Source organism: Gobio gobio, assembly GCF_949357685.1.
Source record: "Gobio gobio genome assembly, chromosome: 25".
NCBI classification, from domain to species: domain Eukaryota; kingdom Metazoa; phylum Chordata; class Actinopteri; order Cypriniformes; family Gobionidae; genus Gobio; species Gobio gobio.
The window spans coordinates 41,829,026-41,846,525 of record NC_137121.1 but is presented as its reverse complement, the minus strand read 5'-3'; the positions used below and the strand labels follow the sequence as shown (position 1 = coordinate 41,846,525).

The window sequence follows — 17,500 nt, the reverse complement described above, 5'->3', positions numbered from 1 at the left end:
TGCGTGTGAATATGAATTAATGCAGTTGCGTCGGTTATCTACAATAATCATCGACACATTTAATTATGATTTCTTTAGATAATACATTAATCCTGGCTAATATGACCTTATCAGCACACTTCTCCAGAGGATTGATTACATTAAGAAGTGCAAACCTCCTGTGTATTACACGTGTTCTGAGACGTCACGTCTAAATATGCAAATGAGGCATTCTCGGATTAAAATGCAGTAATTTTCATTCATTTCTTTAACCCTCAAACCGTATTCACTTTATAGCCCTTAATCCTGTAATTGTGGACAAAAGTGGGCACAGAGGACTCAGGTGTGTTCCTATTTTTTATCCATTATAAATGTTATATCACTGTCTTCGATAAAGTTTTGTCTATCCATTTATGGTGTTTTTTTTATTTTGGGGGTATTTTTGAATTTATTTACTTCAAAAAGTACCATATTTTCCATGTAAATTATGCTTATTTTTATGTTTTATTTTTTAAAATGTTTTAACTACATGAAAATATCATTCCAATAAGTTCTTAGAGCTAAACCCTAAAGATGAAGTGACTTTGCTGTCACCTGGTGTCTTATTTTGGTATTAAATTAACAAAAAAACAATAATATCAAAAGCCATTAGATGGCTATAGTACTTAATGGCTGCATATATAGGCTGAACTCTATGAACCACTGTATACAATGAATTTGACCTCTTAAGTTTTTGACTATCACAAGTTAAAATTGTAATTAAAAAAAATATATATCTGTGTTAGGTGAGACTATACAAAGATGCCAAAATATGCTTAGATAAATATGACCATGCTATAAGGAAAAGACAAAGTAGTAGATCATTTATCATTTGTTTCAAACACAAAACATAAAATGTAAATAACTAATTAGTACCAAACAGGTAAGAACATACATAAAATAACTAAATAAGTGACAAGAACAAACAATAATAGTTATTTACATATTTACATGCACTTGTGGCAGCAGGTAATTGTAACTGAATGTTGTTTGCAGATATATTGTCTGCACAGTTTGTCTGGTGTCCTTCCTCCGCACTGGACTCCAGGAGAATATCCAGGGTTTCTGCAGCACTAAACCTCCTCTCGTTGAGCTGCTTGCAGTGAACTGAGAAAACATCTGCCACTGCAGCTTTAGCATATGCTACAGAAGCGTTTGGTTTGAAGTATCAACAAACCTTGCAGTAGCAGTTTGGTCTGACTCTGAGGTGTCAGGTACCAGGTGGGTGATTGGATCATACCAAAAAACATGGTCAGACATTGGCTCATTCAATTCAGTTTTTATTTAAAAAAAGAGAGGAAAAAAAGCTCAGTCATAGGCTCATTGAATGCATTGTTTGTGTGTGTGTGTGTGTATGAGTGTGAGTTTTTGCCATGATGACAATGTTGTACAGGATCAGTCCTTCATTTGTGTGTATGTTAGATATGCATTGTATTGGATCTATTAATTTATTTTTACAAAAAAACAAGAAGAATGCCCTAAATTACGTTTTTTCCCATTCATTTCTATGGGTGCCCATTTTTGACCCAAATACAGGATTAAGGAGTTTTTTTCTTCACCCACTTAACATTGTAGAATTGAGTCAAAAAAAAATGTGTGTGTTCAGGAGGCAAACTTAGGAAAAGTAGCCAAGTCTTGTACCGCTCAGATCAAGGGAAGTATTGTTTTTAAATAAATCAAAATTATTTTGCCCACATTTGTCCAGAATACGGTTTTAGGGTTAATAAACATCTGAACACGGATAAAGGCACGGCTTTATGACACATTACAGTCAAAGGTGTCCTCTTAGCTCATAAATCAGAAAATACAGACACAAAATAATGTATTTTTATGATTAAAATGTATAAAACCGGTACAGACTGGAGTGGAGAAAAGCCTTTAAATGTGTGAGTAAGTGTGTCTCTCTGTGTGTGTGTGTGTGTGTGTGTGTGTGTGTGAGTAATTGTGTGTCTCTCTGTGTGTGTGTCCCTGTGGTTGGTTGCGTGTGTGAGTGTGTGTTTGTTTGCGTGTGTCTCTGTGGTTGGTTGCGTGTGTGTGTTTGTCTGTGAGTGTGTGTTTGTCTGTCTGTGTCTCTGTGGTTGGTTGCGTGTGTGTTTGTCTGTGTGTGTGTCCCTGTGGTTGGTTGTGTGTGTGAGTGTGTGTTTGTCTGTGTGTGTGTGAGTGAGTGTGTGTTTGTCTGTCTGTGTCTCTGTGGTTGGTTGCGTGTGTGTCTGTCTGTGTGTGTGTGAGTGAGTGTGTGTTTGTCTGTGTGTGTGTGAGTGAGTGTGTGTGTTTGTCTGTGAGTGTGTGTTTGTCTGTCTGTGTCTCTGTGGTTGGTTGCGTGTGTGTCTCTCTGTGTGTGTGTCCCTGTGGTTGGTTGCGTGTGTGTCTCTCTGTGTGTGTGTCCCTGTGGTTGGTTGCGTGTGTGTCTCTCTGTGTGTGTGTCCCTGTGGTTGGTTGCGTGTGTGTTTGTCTGTGTGTGTGTCCCTGTGGTTGGTTGTGTGTGTGAGTGTGTGTTTGTCTGTGTGTGTGTGAGTGAGTGTGTGTTTGTCTGTCTGTGTCTCTGTGGTTGGTTGCGTGTGTGTCTCTCTGTGTGTGTGTGAGTGAGTGTGTGTTTGTCTGTGTGTGTGTGAGTGAGTGTGTGTGTTTGTCTGTGAGTGTGTGTTTGTCTGTCTGTGTCTCTGTGGTTGGTTGCGTGTGTGTCTCTCTGTGTGTGTGTCCCTGTGGTTGGTTGCGTGTGTGTCTCTCTGTGTGTGTGTCCCTGTGGTTGGTTGCGTGTGTGTCTCTCTGTGTGTGTGTCCCTGTGGTTGGTTGCGTGTGTGTCTCTCTGTGTGTGTGTCCCTGTGGTTGGTTGCGTGTGTGTCTCTCTGTGTGTGTGTCCCTGTGGTTGGTTGCGTGTGTGAGTGTGTGTTTGTTTGCGTGTGTCTCTGTGGTTGGTTGCGTGTGTGTGTTTGTCTGTGAGTGTGTGTTTGTCTGTCTGTGTCTCTGTGGTTGGTTGCGTGTGTGTTTGTCTGTGTGTGTGTGTGTGTGTGAGTGAGTGTGTGTTTGTCTGTCTGTGTCTCTGTGGTTGGTTGCGTGTGTGTTTGTCTGTGTGTGTGTGAGTGAGTGTGTGTTTGTCTGTCTGTGTCTCTGTGGTTGGTTGCGTGTGTGTTTGTCTGTGTGTGTGTGAGTGAGTGTGTGTTTGTCTGTGTGTGTGTGTGTGTGTGTGTTTGTCTGTCTGTGTCTCTGTGGTTGGTTGCGTGTGTGTTTGTCTGTGTGTGTGTGTGTGAGTGAGTGTGTGTTTGTCTGTCTGTGTCTCTGTGGTTGGTTGGTTGCGTGTGTGGGTTTGTCTGTGTGTGTGTACTGTCACTAAAGTGTGTGTGTGTGTACTGTCACTAAAGTGTGTGTGTGTGTGTGTGTACTGTCACTAAAGTGTGTGTGTGTACTGTCACTGAAGTGTGTGTGTGTGTGTTTGTTTGTGTACTGTCACTGAAGTGTGTGTGTGTGTGTTTGTTTGTGTACTGTCACTGAAGTGTGTGTGTGTGTGTGAGAGTATTTGTGAGTGTTTGTGAGTGTGTGAGTGTTTGTGGGTGTGAGTGTTTGTGTGTGAGTGTTTGTGAGTGTGAGTGTTTGTGTGAGTGTTTGTGAGTGTGTGAGTGTTTGTGGGTGTGAGTGTGTGTGAGTGTTTGTGTGTGAGTGTTTGTGAGTGTGTGTGAGTGTTTGTGTGAGTTCTGTCTGTGCAGATAAAGCAGGAGTAACTGGTTAGACTGGTTAGACTGGTTAGACTGGTCCTGGTGGTTTATGTCAGGCTGTTATTATAGTCAAACCACTTCTGTTCAAACCCTCAATAGCTGTATTGTCTTCTTCTCTTCGCCAGCCCATAATAGGCCTGTCTGTCATGTCTGTGTTGGTGTAGAAAACATTCCTGTTAAATAAACAGACGTGTGTGTGTTTGACACGTATGTTTCCTGCTCAGAGGACGAGCACTGAACACGCCTGTGACCCAGATCAATAGAGCAAAGATCACACACACACACACACACACACACACAACCACACAGAGACACACACACACACACACACACACACACAACCACAGAGACAGACACACACACACAACCACAGAGACAGACACACACACACACACACACACACACACACAACCACAGAGACACACACACACACAACCACACAGAGAGACACACACACACACACACACACACACACACACACACACACACACACACACACACACACAGAGACACACACACACAACCACAGAGACAGACACACACACACACACACACACACACACACAACCACAGAGACACACACACACACAACCACACAGAGAGACACACACACACACACACACACACACACACACACACACACACACACACACACACACACACACACAGACAGAGACACACACACACAACAAACCACAGAGACACTCACACACACACACACACACACACACACACACAGAGACACACACACACACACACACACAGAGACACACACACACACACACAACCACAGAGACACTCTCACTCACACACACACACACACACACACACACACACACACAGAGACACACACACACACACACACACACAGAGACACACACACACACAGAGACACACACACACACAGAGACACACACACACACACACACACACAAACACTTCATTCAGACCCTGAACCGGTCGCTGACCCTCCACTGATGAGTGAGAGAAGCCCATAATAACACACACCTCCACTGAAAGGGTTAGTTCAGCCAAAACTGTAAATTGTGTCATTAATGACTGACCCTCATGTGGTTGGACACCCGTCAGACCTCCGTTCATCTTCAGACACAAATGAAGATATTTTAGTGTAAATCTGATGCTGAGAAAGGCTTCAGATAGGCCTCCATTGGCATTCAGTACATTTACACTCACAAGACCCAGAAAAGGCACTAAAAACGTCGTTACAAAGTCCATCTCACCACAGCGGCTCTACAATAATCTTACGATGCGACGACAATAGTTTTTGTGCACAAAACACGATAATTTTACAATTTCAATTTCTTAATTTTTCTACAATAGTTTTGGGGCTAAAGTGTGTATTTCATGGATTCCCGAACGCCGGATCTGCTCATATTCTCGCGCATGCGTCGTGGAGACACACACGGAAGACAAGAACAAGCTGGATAAAGGCGTTATTTAGATTTTTTTTGCGCACAAAAACTATTGTCGTCGCATCGTAAAATGATTGTAGAGCCACTGTGGTGAGATGGACTTTGTAACTTTAGTCTTTAGTGTCTTTTAAGGGTCTTGAGAGAGTAAAGTTGAGCCAATGGAGGCCTTTCAGAGCATCAGCTTTACACTAAAATATCTTCATTTGTGTCTGAAGATGAACGGAGGTCTGACGGGTGTCCAACCACATGAGGGTGAGGAATTAATGACACAATCTACAGTTTTGGCTGAACCCTTAAATCCCCCGATCAGTGTGAGGTCAGAGGTCAAACTCATGACTCCAGCTGCTGTGAGAAAAGCCTTTAATCAGCATCTTATGTAAACAGGCCCAGTTACAAAAGAACAGCAAATCACATAGAAAAATATCTGTCAGTGTCCCACACACACACACACACACACATGAGGATGGTCCGGCGGGTCAGGCGGGCGCGGGCGGGCACAGGCGGGCGCGGGCGCAGTGGGCGAGCACCAGCAGGAGCATCTCCGAGGTGCAGCTGAGGGCCACGATGAAGGGCGCCTGCGAGGCGTAGTCGGCCTCCGCCCGCCGGAAGGACAGCTGCATGACGGCCAGCGCCAGGAGAGAGTTCTGCACGCCCACCTCGATGCCCACCGTCCGCCTCTGGGCCGGCGCCAGCCCCGCCAGCCTCGCCAGCGCCAGCCCCAGCAGCAGCCCCAGCGCGGGCACCGTCACGCCCGCCAGCACGATGGGCGCGCGCACGCGGGCCAGGATGGAGGAGCCCATGCGGTACGCCATGAAGACCCCGCCCACCATCAGCACGGCGCTGAAGGGGCGGATGAGCGCGAGCAGCACGCGCGTGACGGCGGGCAGGCGCAGCTTCACCAGCATGCCCAGCGAGATGGGGATGGCGATGAAGAGCAGCGTGCCCAGGATCTTGAGGAACGGCACGTGGAGCGCGGCGTGGACGCCTAGCAACCGCCCGTAGAACGCGGAGGAGAGCGGCATCGCGGCCGCCGCGACCACCGTGGAGACCAGCGTCATGCTGATGGCCAGCGTGACGTCACCGCCCAGCAGGAGGCTGTACAGGTACCCGCCCCCCCCGCCCGGCGCCGAGCACGTGATCACCAGCCCCAGCGCCAGCGCCTTGGGCAGCGCCAACAGCCGCGCGAGCGCGTACGCGTACAGCGGCATGACGAGGAACTGTCCGGCCACGCCCAGCAGGAGCGGAACCGGCCGCCGCAGCAGCGCGCGCAGAACCTCCACCTCCACCTTGCAGCCGAACGCGCACTTGTTGACGAAGATGAGCGGCAGCAGCGCGAACAGGATGGGGTTCTCCGAGAAGTGCGACAGTTCGCCCGGGTCCCCGTCGCCGACGTCCGCCACCCGTATAGAGTAGTCCCTGCGCTCCTCGATGAGAACCGGCTCCGACTCGCGGTCCAAATCCATCAGCTGAATGAGCAGCGGAGCCGTGCCCGGCACCCCGGAGCGGATACTGATCACGTAGCCGCTCGCGCCGCCCGTCACGTTGAGCACGGAGAGCACGTCCGGGTCCAGAGAGCTCACCCGCACCGTCTGCTTCAGGCTCTCGCGCCCCTTCCGGCCTCCGGAGCTCCGGTAGCCGCTGGAGATCACGATCACGCCGCGCGTGTTCTGCGGGAACTCGAACTCGCGCGAGGATCCGTCGCCGATGTGAAGGTACTGGACCCGCTCCGGGTCTTCCGCTCGCGCGAGTAACAACACACAGCTCAACACGAGCGCTGTCTTCATGTCTCCACCATCACGGGAAGCCTCTCAAACGGTCACCGGCGAATATTTCTCCTCAGGAAACATCGTTAAATCCGTCATCTCATGGCGGCGGAACTCACGCGCTCACTCACGGGGGTTATTTCCGTGTGTGGCGGTCGGTGTTGCTCAATCCGGAGGGTGTTCCCGTCATGTTTACTCGCGGCTGTACTTTGCTCTCGTCATCTGTGGGGTGAATCCGGTATGAGCTCGAGCGGTTACTACGGGCGACTCCCTGTAGAAAGGCGAGCAACGGTATAACGGAAATCTGGTTCTGAGGTGGGCGGGGCTTAGGGGCGCGACGCTGTCGCTGATTGGTCGTGCGCGCAATGTTTTTCTTGTTTTTAGTTGTTTTCAAATTCCGCGCATATTAGAGTTTGTTAACGTCAAATTATGCAATAATAAATTATCATCCAGACTGTAGCTGGAGTGGAAGAGATAATCGTTGGTCACGTGGCACCCGTTTCTTTACTCAACGCGGCAAGGATGGACCAATCACAGCGGCTTGTGATTACACATCGATGCGCTTTATTTGAGATTAAAAAAATAGGCGCATTTAAACATTAATACTTCCAGTACACAAACGCCTCCCGGGCAGAATAATGCCCTTTCTCGTGTGGATGAGTCTGAGATGAGGAATGTGAGCAGCGCAGCGCCCCCTGTAGGAACACACACCGCGAACGCGCGTTCCCTTCCGCCCAATGACGCTCGGGAGAAGCTCAGGAAACACCCCGGCTCGCGAGCCTATGGAAGCCGAGCGGGGACTAATCTCAGCACATTACTCCTGAGATACCTCAGAAACACCACAGACACGAAACAGCGACTCGTGTTATTAGTTTGACATGTTACTGAACTTTTCCAACACTCATGGCCCCAATATTGCGCAACCATATCATTATTGATGACACTACGCACCGTCTCAAAGGTCAAAATTGCGCCACAACGCGATTATGCTTGAGATCATGTGACACTGGAGACTGAGAACATTCAGCTGCGATCACGGGAATCACTTCACACTCACACTGGAGCGATATTCCCCTGTTTTACTGTATTTATGATCAGATTCATGAGCAGAAGAGACACTGATGTAGACAAAAACACACACACATTCAGACAAGAAAGATCAGAAACTTTATTATGCATGTGCGTTCAATGAAACGTACAGTAACGGTAATAAAACATGTGTGTGTGAAGAGGAAAACACACTCCTGACAGATCCACCACATCAAGAATGAAACGCTGTGTGTGTGTGTGTGTGTGTCACGTGTTCCTCTCACAAACACCGGCTCGTTCGACTTCAGCACTGATTGCAGAACGACACAGCATGAGAGGGAGTGTGTGTGTGTGTGAGAGTGAGTGTGTGTGTGTGTGTGAGGCACTGAACGCGAGAAGCACCTGCTGTGTGTAAGGCGTGTGTGTGACGTGCTGCTCTGCGGGACACGTGATGAGCATTAATCTTACGAGCATAAATATGAGCCTAAATCAGGAGAACCGCAGACCCTTCAGATGGGCGGCAGTGAGAGACTCCGCCCCTAATGCTCCACTCCAGGAGGAGAGAACACCGCCCGCTGGAGGATGGAGAGACAGGAAGAGGAGAGGGTGGAGGACACCACCCGCTGGAGGATGGAGAGACAGGAAGAGGAGAGGGTGGAGGACACCGCCCGCTGGAGGATGGAGAGACAGGAAGAGGAGAGGGTGGAGGACACCACCCGCTGGAGGATGGAGAGACAGGAAGAGGAGAGGGTGGAGGACACCACCCGCTGGAGGATGGAGAGACAGGAAGAGGAGAGGGCTTGCTTTCATCATGGGGGGGTTATAAAAATCAGCCTTTGATAAAGTCCTCTGAGCAGGATCTGAACACCGTCAGTTACGTAGAGCCGCCAACCTGCAACACACACAGACATCGGTCACACACACACACACACACACACACACACACACACACTCTGCATCAGACGGGGATGGAGCAGCTGTGAGTGGGGTGATGGAGTTGTGTTATCTCTGTTGTGTTTCAGAGGCTGGACCTTTATAACCTTCCTCTCACTGATTAACCTCTCTATTCATTTTAGTGGAGACTATACTGGATGGACAGATGATGGACAGATAGATGGAGGGATCTATATGGATAGATGGAGGGATATACTGTATATGGATGGATGGAAAGATGGAGAGATATATATGGATGGATGGAGGGATGATGGATGGATATATATATGGATAGATGGATAGATAGATAGAGGGATGGACACACAGGTGCTGGTCATATAATTAGAATATCATCAAAAAGTTGATTTATTTCACCAATTCCATTCAAAAAGTGAAACTTGTATATTATATTCATTCATTACACACAGACTGATATATTTCAAACGTTTATTTCTTTTAATTTTGATGATTATAACTGACAACTAAGGAAAATCCCAAATTCAGTAAGGTTGAATATTGAAGACACCTGGAGCCACACTCTAATCAGCTGATGAACTCACAACACCTGCAAAGGCTTTAAATGGTCTCTCAGTCTAGTTCTGTAGGCCACACAATCATGGGGAAGAAGCTGACCTGACACCTGTCTAAAAGACGACCTTTGACCCCTTGCACAAGGAGGGCAAGACACAAAAGGTCATTGCAAAAGAGGCTGGCTGTTCTCAGAGCTCTGTGTCCAAGCACATTCATAGAGAGGCGAAGGGAAGGAAAAGATGTGCTAGAAAAAAGTTTACGAGCAATAGGGATAACCGCACCCTGGAGAGGATTGAGAAACAAAACCCATTCAAAAATGTGGAGGAGATTCACAAAGAGTGGACTGGAGCTGGAGTCAGTGCTTCAAGAACCACTACACACAGACGTATGACAGACATGGGTTTCAGCTGTCGCACTCTTGACCAACAGACAGCGTCAGAAGCGTCTCACCTGGGCTGAAGACAGACAGCGTCAGAAGCGTCTCGCCTGGGCTAAAGACAGACAGCGTCAGAAGCGTCTCACCTGGGCTAAAGACAGACAGCGTCAGAAGCGTCTCACCTGGGCTAAAGACAGACAGCGTCAGAAGCGTCTCGCCTGGGCTAAAGACAGACAGCGTCAGAAGCGTCTCGCCTGGGCTAAAGACAGACAGCGTCAGAAGCGTCTCGCCTGGGCTAAAGACAGACAGCGTCAGAAGCGTCTCGCCTGGGCTAAAGACAGACAGCGTCAGAAGCGTCTCGCCTGGGCTAAAGACAGACAGCGTCAGAAGCGTCTCGCCTGGGCTAAAGACAGACAGCGTCAGAAGCGTCTCGCCTGGGCTAAAGACAGACAGCGTCAGAAGCGTCTCGCCTGGGCTAAAGACAGACAGCGTCAGAAGCGTCTCGCCTGGGCTAAAGACAGACAGCGTCAGAAGCGTCTCACCTGGGCTAAAGACAGACAGCGTCAGAAGCGTCTCACCTGGGCTAAAGACAGACAGCGTCAGAAGCGTCTCACCTGGGCTAAAGACAGACAGCGTCAGAAGCGTCTCGCCTGGGCTAAAGACAGACAGCGTCAGAAGCGTCTCACCTGGGCTAAAGACAGACAGCGTCAGAAGCGTCTCGCCTGGGCTAAAGACAGACAGCGTCAGAAGCGTCTCACCTGGGCTAAAGACAGACAGCGTCAGAAGCGTCTCGCCTGGGCTAAAGACAGACAGCGTCAGAAGCGTCTCGCCTGGGCTAAAGACAGACAGCGTCAGAAGCGTCTCGTCTGGGCTAAAGACAGACAGCGTCAGAAGCGTTTCGCCTGGGCTAAAGACAGACAGCGTCAGAAGCGTCTCGCCTGGGCTAAAGACAGACAGCGTCAGAAGCGTCTCGCCTGGGCTAAAGACAGACAGCGTCAGAAGCGTCTCGCCTGGGCTAAAGACAGACAGCGTCAGAAGCGTCTCGCCTGGGCTAAAGACAGACAGCGTCAGAAGCGTCTCACCTGGGCTAAAGACAGACAGCGTCAGAAGCGTCTCGCCTGGGCTAAAGACAGACAGCGTCAGAAGCGTCTCGCCTGGACTAAAGACAGACAGCGTCAGAAGCGTCTCGCCTGGACTAAAGACAGACAGCGTCAGAAGCGTCTCGCCTGGGCTAAAGACAGACAGCGTCAGAAGCGTCTCGACTGCCCTTAACCCCATAGAACATCTGAAGAGGAAGATGAAGATGATGTATGTATGGATGATGTATGTATGTATGGATGATGTATGTATGTATGTATGTATGTATGTATGTATGTATGTATGTATGTATGTATGTATGTATGTATGTATGTATGTATGTATGTATGTATGTATGTATGATGTATGTATGTATGGATGATGTATGTATGTATGTATGTATGTATGTATGTTGTATGTATGTATGTATGTATGTATGTATGTATGTATGATGTATGTATGTATGTATGTATGTATGTATGTATGTATGTATGTATGATGTATGTATGTATGTATGTATGTATGTATGTATGTATGTATGTATGGATGATGTATGTATGTATGTATGTATGTATGATGTATGTATGTATGTATGTATGTATGTATGTATGTGCGTATGTATGGATGGATGGATGATGTATGTATGTATGTATGTATGTATGTATGTATGTATGTATGTATGGATGATGTATGTATGTATGTATGTATGTATGGATGATGTATGTATGTATGTATGTATGTATGTATGTATGTATGTATGTATGTATGTATGTATGTATGTATGTATGTATGTATGTATGTATGTATGTATGGATGATGTATGTATGTATGTATGTATGTATGTATGTATGTATGTATGTATGTATGGATGATGTATGTATGTATGTATGTATGTATGTATGTATGTATGTATGTATGTATGTATGTATGTATGTATGTATGTATGTATGTATGGATGATGTATGTATGTATGTATGTATGTATGTATGTATGTATGTATGCATGTATGTATGTATGTATGTATGTATGGATGATGTATGTATGTATGTATGTATGTATGTATGTATGTATGTATGTATGTATGTATGGATGATGTATGTATGGATGATGTATGTATGTATGGATGATGTATGTATGTATGTATGTATGTATGTATGTATGTATGTATGTATGATGTATGTATGGATGATGTATGTATGTATGTATGTATGTATGTATGTATGTATGATGTATGTATGGATGATGTATGTATGTATGGATGATGTATGTATGGATGATGTATGTATGTATGTATGTATGGATGATGTATGTATGGATGATGTATGTATGGATGATGTATGTATGGATGATGTATGTATGGATGATGTATGTATGGATGATGTATGTATGTATGTATGTATGTATGTATGTATGTATGTATGTATGTATGTATGATGCATGTATGGATGATGTATGTATGTATGGATGATGTATGTATGGATGATGTATGTATGTATGTATGTATGTATGATGTATGTATGGATGATGTATGTATGTATGGATGATGTATGTATGGATGATGTATGTATGTATGTATGTATGGATGATGTATGTATGGATGATGTATGTATGTATGTATGTATGTATGGATGATGTATGTATGGATGATGTATGTATGGATGATGTATGTATGGATGATGTATGTATGTATGTATGTATGTATGTATGTATGTATGATGCATGTATGATGTGTGATGTATGTATGTATGTATGATGCATGTATGATGTATGTATGTATGTATGTATGTATGTATGTATGTATGTATGTATGTATGTATGTATGTATGTATGTATGTATGTATGTATGTATGTATGATGTATGTATGATGTGTGATGTCTGTATGGTGTGTGTGTACCGTCGGGACAGCTGGTCTTCTCTGTCCTGAGCGCGGGCTGATGTCTCCCCCAGTGATGTGGCTCCGGCTGGAAGCTGACTCAGCTGGTCCTCCACCTCCAGCCCACTCTCCTCCGCTATCTGGAGGATCAGGTGGTCCACCTGCTCCTGGGGCGTGGTCAGCGTGGTGGCCGAGCTCATCGAGTCCTCCATCACCTGCACACACACACAGGTCACAGAGGGGTCAGTGGGACCACACACACACACACACACACACACACACACGGGTCACAGAGGGGTCAGTGGGACCACACACACACACAGGTCACAGAGGGGTCAGTGGGACCACACACACACACACACACACACACACGGGTCACAGAGGGGTCAGTGGGACCACACACACACACACACACACACACACACACACACACACAGGTCACAGAGGGGTCAGTGGGACCACACACACACACACACACACACACACACGGGTCACAGAGGGGTCAGTGGGACCACACACACACACACACACACACACACACAGGGCTCAGTGATGGGCACGGGTCAGAAGGACCACACACACACACACACACACACACACACACTCTTACCGAGGTGTGGACGTCCAGGTTCTGCACCTGCGTCTCGAACTTGTCCATGACGGCCGACACCTTCTGCAGGTCCATGGAGTTCAGGGCCTTGTCCAGAGCTTTGGTCACCTGGGCCATGTTCTTCGCCACCTGAGGACGCAACACACTGATGATGTCATGTGCTCACACACACACTCCAGACCAACATGCAGGCGGGGAATTAGACTTGTATAGCAGCCCCAGTGGCGGATGGATTGAGTTGAAAAACATATGTTTATTGGTTACTACTGAAACTGTAGCTTGTAACGGATTGGACGGCTTGTGTCAGAGAATGCTGTGGCTAATCACAATAATGCACTGAGTAACTCATCATTTGACTGGTTTCAGTGCTGAGCTGATACAGACGAAAGGAAAATGATCCGATATTAAGAGTCAGCATCTTACTCTTGCTGCTCACTTTTCATAACCAGCATATGACATTAAAATAATATTATTATAGGCTAATATTTAAACTGCCGAACTATGAAAGTAAATAGGCTATGGTTTCTTTAACCCTCTGTCTGACGAAGGCGTCGGCGCGCTCTGATGGATTTTTCCTTTATGATGGTGGAATATTATTTATATTAGATTTTATCATATTATTGTTATGCGTGTGCACTCACAATAACAACACAGGCCGTGGAACAGATTATTCTGCCCTCCAAACGCTGTCTCCATTCCAGAAATATATTTTGTTTATTAAACGCAAAGTTTTTCCATTTCAAAAGCATTTCGAAATTCAGTTCATATTTCCAACAAATTAAATTCCAAGCCAAAATAACGAAGTGTAAAAACACCATCACATTCAAACATTTCGCTCTTTTAATTGCATTTAACCCATTTAAGTATAATATTAAGCATTTTTCTGATATTATCCATGTTTAATATCTTAATGACACGCAAGAAAACAAGCAAATAAAGGAATTCCAGAAAAAAAAGGTATTAGCTTCCTTCCTGTCACATGAGGCTGCCAACTTCCTCCCCCTACTTCCAGGAAGCACAGCGAAGGCAAACCCTCCCGAAAAAAGGCTATTTTCATGTCAATAAGTATTTTTTTGACATATATATCTACATAATCATGAAGGTCTCTAGAATCATCCAAATAAAACAAATCTTACAACAGAGCTATAGTTTTTAGTGCACTTAGTCAAAAGTCCAAGCAGGAGCTACAGTTGGCGGAGGGCAAATGACTTGTAAGTGCTCATATAATGGGGAAATGTGCTGTGTTAACAGGTTCATAAATCAAGAGTTTTGGTCTTTAGTGCCTTTTGCTTTCATAATATCCCACCTAAAACATAACTTAACCCTTTAACTGACATCTCTACTGTACAGACCTTAAAGCTACACTGTGTAACTTTTTTAGTCTATTCTTAGCTAAAAACACTTAGTTCTTTCAAAATTATATGTGCTCATTAATGTATATTTACTTCTTTCAAGTAATAAAGTATTCTCGTAAGTTTATAATATGCCATTGAAAATACATAAGGTAATGGGATCTAACGGTGGTCCCCATGTTGCCCCTCCATCTTGAAAGTACATTAGCCAAAGAGGGACATACCCGTAAATTCAAGCTCCGCCTTTCGCGTTTTAACCGGTTTTAACACTCGATGGCACTGTACAAAATTCTCTGCCTCGCGCATGTGCGCGTCAACTTGTTCAGACTTGTCTGGTGCATGCGCAGAGAGTTTTCATCTCAGCAGCGTCAGTAACAGAGTTATACAGAGTTTTCCTGGCTTGTTTATTCCTCAAAAGTCTGTTTTTCCTTGTGTGGTATTTCTGTGCGTTAATAACTCCGTAAGTAATAATAGTTATTGTCATTGTGGATGTGTTTCAAAGTGTGTCATCATGTAATTCAGTTGATGTCACCTCAGAAGTATTTTTGTGTCAACATACAATAGCATAATGCTCACCTATTTGAATATTCAGTTATTTTGTTATCAACAATGTTTATTCGTTTATAGAAAATATTTGCTTGTAATGTATGTTGATGGAAATATGTATCAGGTCTGATCGGCATATTAACAATTGTTATACAGAGCGCACTGCAGTGCTAACGTTAAAGCGGCGCACACACTTTGATAATCCGACACCGCTTGTTAGCAGCGGCAGCTCCGCTCCTTTTAATGCAGCTGCATTTAGCGCCTATATATGGTACAATAAGCTCTGGTTTACGGTTACATTATACAAATGTAACTTATAAGTATAGTTATACAGTTCTTAACTGTGTATGTATATTTACCATCCTTATTTGTTCTCTCACAGAAACCACATTTATGTACATATCCACGCAAACCTGTTTATGCCTTGCAATTGGATGACTGAATAAACATTACTATCATCAAAGTTCACTCTGGATTAGCTGCAGTTCTTTCTAGCCGAATAATTAGGCCAGTTGAGTTCCAACCATCCCACAGGCACAGAATATCCCACAGGCACCGTGTCCAATGTGGAAAATAGGGAAAATATCCTATTTTATGATATTGTGTCTTGTAAGGGCCAAATATTGAGGACTCTTCATCCAGTTTGGATGCGTTTCATTGTAATGGGTCAAGGACCCTCATTCTCTTTATGACTATAGCTTATGATTCCATTATAATGTGGAAATTCAGACAAGTAATGAGTTTACATTTACATTATTATATGAAATCACCTTCAACAGTCAGCCATTGTGAATACTATGGGACTATTTATTTATTTATTTTAGTTAAATAGATGTAATTTTTCCGTAATTATATTGATTTATTTTCATTTAACTTTTTGATACACAATGCCCTGTTGGGGCAACTCAATGACTGCACTTTGTTCTGCTCTATGTTCCAGCACTTTAAGACAAATGTGTTTGTTGTATTTTCATATTCAACAGATTATTAGATGCAGCTTTTTTGAGTTTACATCGAATGTTCTTCGACTTTTATACACAATAAATGTGTTTATGAATAAAGATTGATCAGTTGAAAGCAGTTATTTTGAGTTAGATGCCAAATGTTCTCCTCCGAGTCATATTTGATATTGAAGGGCTGCATACGACATATTAATAACTATAGTTGCCGCACATTCAAATACGATTTCAGAACATGTTCACATAGGACATGTAATTACATGACGATATGCAGGAAACCATTCAGAAAAATGTGGGCTCAAATGGGTTAATGCTTGAATGACAGGCCTATATCTCCTCCTTCTGTTATTAATAATAATATCTGGAGCGGGATACACAAACCAACACACGTGGCCTAATGTAGACTGATCCCGAGAGGAAAGAACTGGCTTTAGTCAGAGAACATCGGCTAATAAACGCTGTCATGTCGCAATACTTCATCGACATTTAGAAAATATAAAGTTTTGCGCAAATCTGTAGGCTAACGGAAACACGGCTACTGTCAAACCTACACGGCATCAGAAAATACAAACAATGTGTTGTTGGAGACATTAAACAATATATTGTGTTTCATATGCATGTTTAAATATTATAACGCTATTTTTACATTTCGTCTAGGCTATATTGATAATTAAAAGTGCAAAGATGCGGAATATATGTCAAAGACAGGGTCAGAAATGATCTTGACACTTTTGTAGAAAGTCTTTCTTTGAAGTGAGTGTGGTTTTGTGTGAGTTGTGCTGTGCTGTGTGTGTGTGTGTGTGTGTGTGTGTGTGTGTGTGTGTGTGTGTGCTGTGTGTGTGTGTGTGTGTGCTGTGCTGTGTGTGTGTGAGTTGTGCTGTGCTGTGTGTGTGTGTGTGTGTGTGCTGTGTGTGTGTGTGTGTGCTGTGCTGTGTGTGTGTGCTGTGCTGTGTGAGTTGTGTGCGGTGTAATGTCCACTCACCCCCTTCATAGTGACGGCCGTCTGCACTTTAGAGGCCACAGCGTCCACTCGAGACGCCATCCTCAGCCAGTTCAGGCCCTCGTTCTTCTTGCGGATGGCGTTCTCTGCGTACACTCGCGCACACTCCACATTCTTCTGCTGGAGAGCCTGGACACACACACACACACACACTTAGAGAAGCTCCAGCACACACACACACACACAACACTACATAACACACACTCGATTAAATAACATGACAGGACATGTCTAAGTGCTCGCGGTAGTGATGCGATGACGTCACGATGACGTCACACGCGCCGGGTCG

The 17,500-nt window shown here is 45.0% G+C and overlaps 2 protein-coding genes across 2 annotated transcripts in view; both read right to left on the bottom strand.

Moving 5' to 3' along the window:
* Positions 1-5,507: 5,507 nt before the first annotated feature.
* Positions 5,508-8,188, bottom strand: slc10a3 (solute carrier family 10 member 3). The gene has a single exon (XM_079809173.1). The coding sequence runs from the start codon at positions 6,943-6,945 to the stop codon at positions 5,638-5,640; it is 1,308 nt and encodes a 435-aa protein (XP_079665299.1). The 5' UTR covers positions 6,946-8,188; the 3' UTR covers positions 5,508-5,637.
* Positions 8,073-17,500, bottom strand: part of chmp1a (charged multivesicular body protein 1A) — a 10,183-nt gene continuing 755 nt past the window's right edge. The window contains exons 4-7 of the mRNA XM_079809176.1: positions 17,194-17,340; positions 13,355-13,483; positions 12,766-12,959; positions 8,073-8,845 (exon numbers count right to left, since the gene is read on the bottom strand). Of these exons, the coding sequence (XP_079665302.1) occupies positions 8,824-8,845; positions 12,766-12,959; positions 13,355-13,483; positions 17,194-17,340 (492 nt within the window). The 3' untranslated portion in view covers positions 8,073-8,823. The remainder of the gene's footprint in view (positions 8,846-12,765; positions 12,960-13,354; positions 13,484-17,193; positions 17,341-17,500) is intronic.

Coding starts and splice junctions, on each gene's coding strand:
- slc10a3 (XM_079809173.1), bottom strand. CDS start 6,945: ATGAAGACAGCGCTCGTGTTGAGCTGTGTGTTGTTACTCGCGCGAGCG.